General features: G+C 41.1%; 1 gene segment (V, D, J or C); it reads left to right on the forward strand.

Moving 5' to 3' along the window:
• The first annotated feature begins 527 nt into the window (after positions 1-527).
• On the forward strand, positions 528-1,003 carry LOC115872732. The segment is given in 2 exon segments: positions 528-573; positions 657-1,003. Coding segments are annotated over 2 exon segments (393 nt in total).
• Positions 1,004-5,578: the final 4,575 nt, after the last annotated feature.

The following is a 5,578-nucleotide window of genomic DNA, read 5'->3' on the forward strand; positions in this document are numbered from 1 at the left end:
GGAAACCTTTTTATTCCAACTTGTATGTAGAAGATAATGTTGAAGTAACTTTTACCCCTTCCCAAATATTCTGAAATGCCATAGGGGAAAGGAGCATTAGGGATGACATGCACTTGTTTCCCTATAAGTTGAGATGTATGAAAAGGTTCAGGAACGCCTGGTCTTGATTCAATTACTTGGTGAGGATATTGATTGTGTTTAATTTCACTAGATGACCTGTGTACTTCTGATGGTAATGGATGTAAAGCTACATTAAACTTAAAATCTGCACGTATGTTCGCATGATTGGTAGAGTGAAGACCTCAGAGAGGGGGCTGTGTTCTCCCAAGGACACCACCAGCATCACTTTTCTAGTCTGAGTCCCAGAGGCAGGGGCTTCATTCAGCCCTTCCCACCTTTACATTCAAATGCACCTCCCACTTGCAAATACCAGTCTCATGAAACCACAGCATGCATGGATTTAAATTCATATTCCTCCTCCCCCTGGAGAGCATTTTGTGGGTGTCATGAATCTTATCCACATGAACATGAATTGTGTGTGGGTTTTCCTCTTTCTGGTGGCGACTCTGGGAGGTGAGTGCTTCAGGGATTCACACATGAAGTCTGGGGATGCAGCATCTGAGCACATGAATCACTGGGTTTCTCTTTATCTCCAGGTGTCCTGGCTCAGGTGCAGTTACAAGAGTGGGGCCCTGGCCTGGTGAAGCCCTCACAGACGTTGTCTCTCACCTGTGCTGCTTATGGATTCTCTTTAACCAGCACTGGGGTGCACTGGATCCGCCAGTCTCCAGGAAAGGTACTGGAGTGGCTTGGTGTTGTGTGGGGTGGTGGGAGCACAGATTATAATCCAGCTTTCCAGTCCAGGGTCAGCATCACCAGGGACACCTCCAAGAGCCAAGTTTCTTTAAAACTGAGCTCTGTGAATCCTGAGGACACAGCCATGTATTACTGTGCTAGAGACACAGTGATGGGAAGTCAGTGTGAGCCCAGACACAAACCTTAGTACATCAGGTCATGGTTTCAGCGGATGTGAAAGAGACAAGTCAGTGATGTTTTCCTCTCAAAAGCTGTGGTTTCCCCCACCTTCTCAGCACCTCTCTAGGGACCACCAAGCACAGACTCTAGGAAGCTTTCATGTATCAGAACATGCCTTCTTTTAATTGGAATGGGCTTTGTCTATGTTTCACATTTTATGCAAAGGCAACTTCAAAGTAATAGGTATCAATGAGATCTCAGTTTACAATTAAGGGTACTACCTAGTGCTGTTTGTTGTCAAAATTAGAAATATTACAAAAAACACAAACTGCTATCGAGTTGATGACAATTTATAGTGATGCCCCTGTGGGTTTCTGAGATTCTAACTGCTTATGGGTGTAGAAAGCCCTGTCTTTCTTCTTTGGAGTGGGCACTGGAAAACATATCTCAGCCCAACACATGACCTCTACGCCACCAGCCTTGTTATAAAAATATTAATGCAGGAAAAGTTTTCATGTGAATCGCAAATTTTCTCCAAGCCATCAGGTGGATGTTCAATGTTTTCATTCCAGTGAATGCTCATAAATGTACATTTATGTAATGATTTTAATTTACGATGATCTGGATAATGACCTGGACCATAATTTTATATGTTGATATTGTTAGGTTCCCTTGAGTTGGCTTCAACTCACAGATATCCTATGTACAACCGTTTGAAATACTGCCTGGAAGTATACTATCCTCAGAATCATTCCATTGTTTGGACTCATCATTGCAGCCTTGTGACAATCCCTCTCCTTGAAAGTCTCTCTCTTTTGCATTGACATTCTAATTTACCAAGCACAAGACCATTCTCTGGGTTTTGGTTCCTCCTAATGACATGCCCAAATAAGTGAGATAAAATCTTACTTGAATGCTTCCAAGAAGCATCCAAGATATGCTTATGCCAAGACAGACCTGCTTGTCCTTCAGGAAGTCCATGATACATTTTATATTATTCTCTAGCACCATAATCCAAATGCATCAATTCTTCTTTGATACTTCTTAAAGGGTAATTGGCCTTTATTAAGAGTCACTCTTAGTTATAACAACTGTGGAAGCTGTTTCAGGCACTACAGATAATGTTCAGGTTCTTGCTAAAACCACACCAATGTATAGGACAGCATCCTACAATAAATACTCAAGGAGCAAAAAATAGCATTAGTGCCAACATTGAAGAAATCTATATAATGTCTTAACTCCGGTCAACATGACGAGAAATGCTCATCTTCAGAAAGCAAAGGTCGATGCATGTAAGTTATACTTAGGTCAACCTGGACCACAAAACTATGTAGCACAATGATTAAATGCTCAAGTTTTAGCCAAAAGATCTGCAGTTCAAAACCACTCAGTGAATCCATTGGTTAAAGACCTGATAACTGTCTTCCATCAGTATTAAAGAAAAGAAAGTCCTATTCAGATAGTTCTTCTCTTTCATGCAGAGTATAACCATCCTGCACTCAAACATCCTTGGATGCTTAACATTATATAATGATGTAGACAAGACATTTGCTACCAGTAATTAGCCAAGACACAGTGAACTGCAACATAAGAATTATCATAAAGACAGTTTATTGTTACATATTTCCCTTTGCTAGGTGTGTTTTTCCCCAGCACTATCATTCATCTTGGGAAGAATGTTGTGTGTTTTGATTTTTTGTCGTTTTTGAATATGTTAAATGCCACAGAGTCAGTTCCAATCCTCAGTGATGCAATGTTCAACAGAACAAAATAGTGCCTTGTTCGGCACCATAATCACAATGAATATTTTTGAGCTCATTGTTATAGCCACTGTGTCTATCCATCATAATGTGCCTTACTCTTCATTGATCACCTACTTTATCATGGCTGATGTCTTTCTCAAGGGACTGGTATCATAACTACATGAAACAAAGTCTCACCATCCTTGAATCTAAGGAACTCTCTGGCTGTACTCCCTTCAAAAGAGATCTATTTGTTTTATTGCCAACTCATCCCACAGTATTTTCATCATTCTTTTTCAACACCATAGTCAAAGGACATCATTTTTCTATGGCCTTCCTTATTCATAGTCCAGAGCTCATATGCTTAATAATATTGAAAATATTATGACTTGGATTCTAAAAGTGACATTTAAGAAACCTTGTAATATGGGCCGATTGGTGCAGAGATATAGAGGGCTATGGCGGTGCTGTGGGATAAGATTTGGTTGCTCACCAAAAGGCCAGGGATTCAAACCAGCCAATGGTCCCCCCTGAGTACGATGACTTCTATTCCTGTAAATAAGTACAGTCAGAGAAAGCCTAGCGGGCAGTTCTAATCAGTCTTCTAATGTTCCTATGAGTCAGAATAGATGCAATCAGAGTGGGTTTGGTTTTGGAGGAAGAGATTGCTCATTTCCTAGCTTACTTGCTTGGTTTACGAAGTTGCCCTCAGTGCAGAAGAATATTTGGTGTTTTCATACCTCAGACTTCACAAAGAATAAATTAATGCATGAATTAGTGGATGCATACGTTCAAATCAAACAATACTGCTACACTGGAACACTGATAATTTTCTAATTTCAAATATTGGAATCTGGGGAGCCTACTAATTGAAGGTATGCCTGTGGGTCACATCACTCCTATCTCTGTCATCCAACTTGTTTCAAGAACCAGCTCTAGAGACATTTTCTTGTGGTGCTTTTGCATTCGCATACTGTTTATAGTCCCCACCTCTTATAACAGCCAGTAACACTCTTATGCAAATGCCTGTTGTGGTTTCTTACTTAAATGAGATCAACACCATCACCACCCTGCAATCAGGGGATTCCAGAGTCTTTTGAGTCAGGGTGTCTTTGATACAGAAATGTCTTCCTCCTTTCTCTTCCTACTCCTGATGGTGCTGGGTCTCCCGTCGGTTCAGTGTCAAGGAGATGCAGTGGGTCACAGCAGATTCAAGACACATGGGTCCTTTAATGCTTGTTCCTAAGACTCCAGGGGTCCTGTCCCACATGCAAGTACAGGAATCAGACGCTCAGGTGGTAAAACCTTCACAGACCCTCACTCCTACCTGTATTATCACTAAGGCCTCTGCTTCCAGAACCAGTGCTACTTGGGATTGGATCAGGAAGAACCCTGAGAGAGGCCTTGAGCAGATAGGAAGGGCCTTCTATGCATCAGAGTGGTTAAGCAAAGACACACTATCTCTCAGAGACCATCTAGTCATTGACCCAGACACATCCAAGAACTAGTGCTACCTGTGGCTGAGCTCTGTGACCACTGATGACCACTGTGCAAGGAGCCAAGGAGAGGGAAAGGATCCCCCACACAAACAACCCTGCAGGACAGCTGGGGTGGGGAGTTGTGGGGAAAGACTGATGTAAGAGATCAGCAGTGGGAGCTCAGGCCCAAATGAACAGGCCCAGGAACCAGAAGCAGGTGGGTTTGTGAGCACAGATGGGATTTTCTGTTGTGTCTTCGGCTGGCTATGTTCCCACTGCTTAGCAGCTGATTGAGAGGAAGCTCTTCTATTTTGTCTTATGTCTTAACTTAGAAGAGGAAAAAATATTGTGAAAGCAAATATACAGGAAAAACAGAAATATACTCCACTAAAATAAGTGATAGAAAATGGGTAAGACTATACCCATTTATGTCCCCAAACCAGAGTGTGGGTAGGAAAAGCCTCGTTGGGGTTCACATGAATTCTTCTCCACTGTTTATCTTGCACATTCATACAAGGTTATGTCCTATATTTCAATCCATTAATTTGAAAAGGGAAAATATTTTTTAAATCATCTCTTGAGTTGTTAATCTGCCTTGGATTAGTGAAACATAGTCTGTTTGTGACCCTTGTCTTTATATGTGGATCAATCCATTCTAGTATGTTCTCTAGAGAGTGGCTAATTCACATCCAGAGAACCTGAAACACAAGTGAGTCTTTTTTTCTGGTGGCCATTTCCAAAGGCGAGTGTCTTTGTGATTCAGAGACAAAAGTCTAGAGATGTTCCACTTGAACATATGGCTGGCTCGCTGTGATTGTCCTTTTTCTCTTAGGTCCATCTCAGGTTCAGGTATGGGGGTTTCCTCCCTCCCTCCCAAAAACCCAACTTACTGCTATTGAGTCAATTAAGACTCATAGAAATCATACAGGAGAAAACATAACCATTCCTTTGGATTTCTGAGACTGTAAAACTTTCAATGACCAGAAAGCTTCATCTTTCTCCTGAGGAGTATATGGTGGTCTTGAATGGCAGAACTTGCAATTAATAGTCTACTGTGTAATCCATAACACCACAGGATCTCCGAGGTTATATAGTGTGTGTAGTTCTGACCTTGCTTATGCCGGGTCTATTTTGTTTTTCTTTTCAAACTTGAGCATTTTCTTTTAAAATTTGGTCAGTAATTTCCATGTCCTTAAAGATAGACGCTGGGATCTTGTTCAGAATTGTAATATAATTATAGATCGCTAAAAGTGGGTTATTTTCACAAGTCAAGCCTTCCTCTTCATGAACATGGTCCATTATTCTAATTATTTGCGTGTCTTTTGGTACCTTGAAGTAGTGTTTTTCTTATACTTTTTTTTCTATAAGACTTTTGTTTCACTG

This window comes from Echinops telfairi, unplaced genomic scaffold, assembly GCF_000313985.2.
Source record: "Echinops telfairi isolate 266 unplaced genomic scaffold, ASM31398v2 ScPeMD7_7456;HRSCAF=8494, whole genome shotgun sequence".
In the NCBI taxonomy this organism is placed as follows: domain Eukaryota; kingdom Metazoa; phylum Chordata; class Mammalia; order Afrosoricida; family Tenrecidae; genus Echinops; species Echinops telfairi.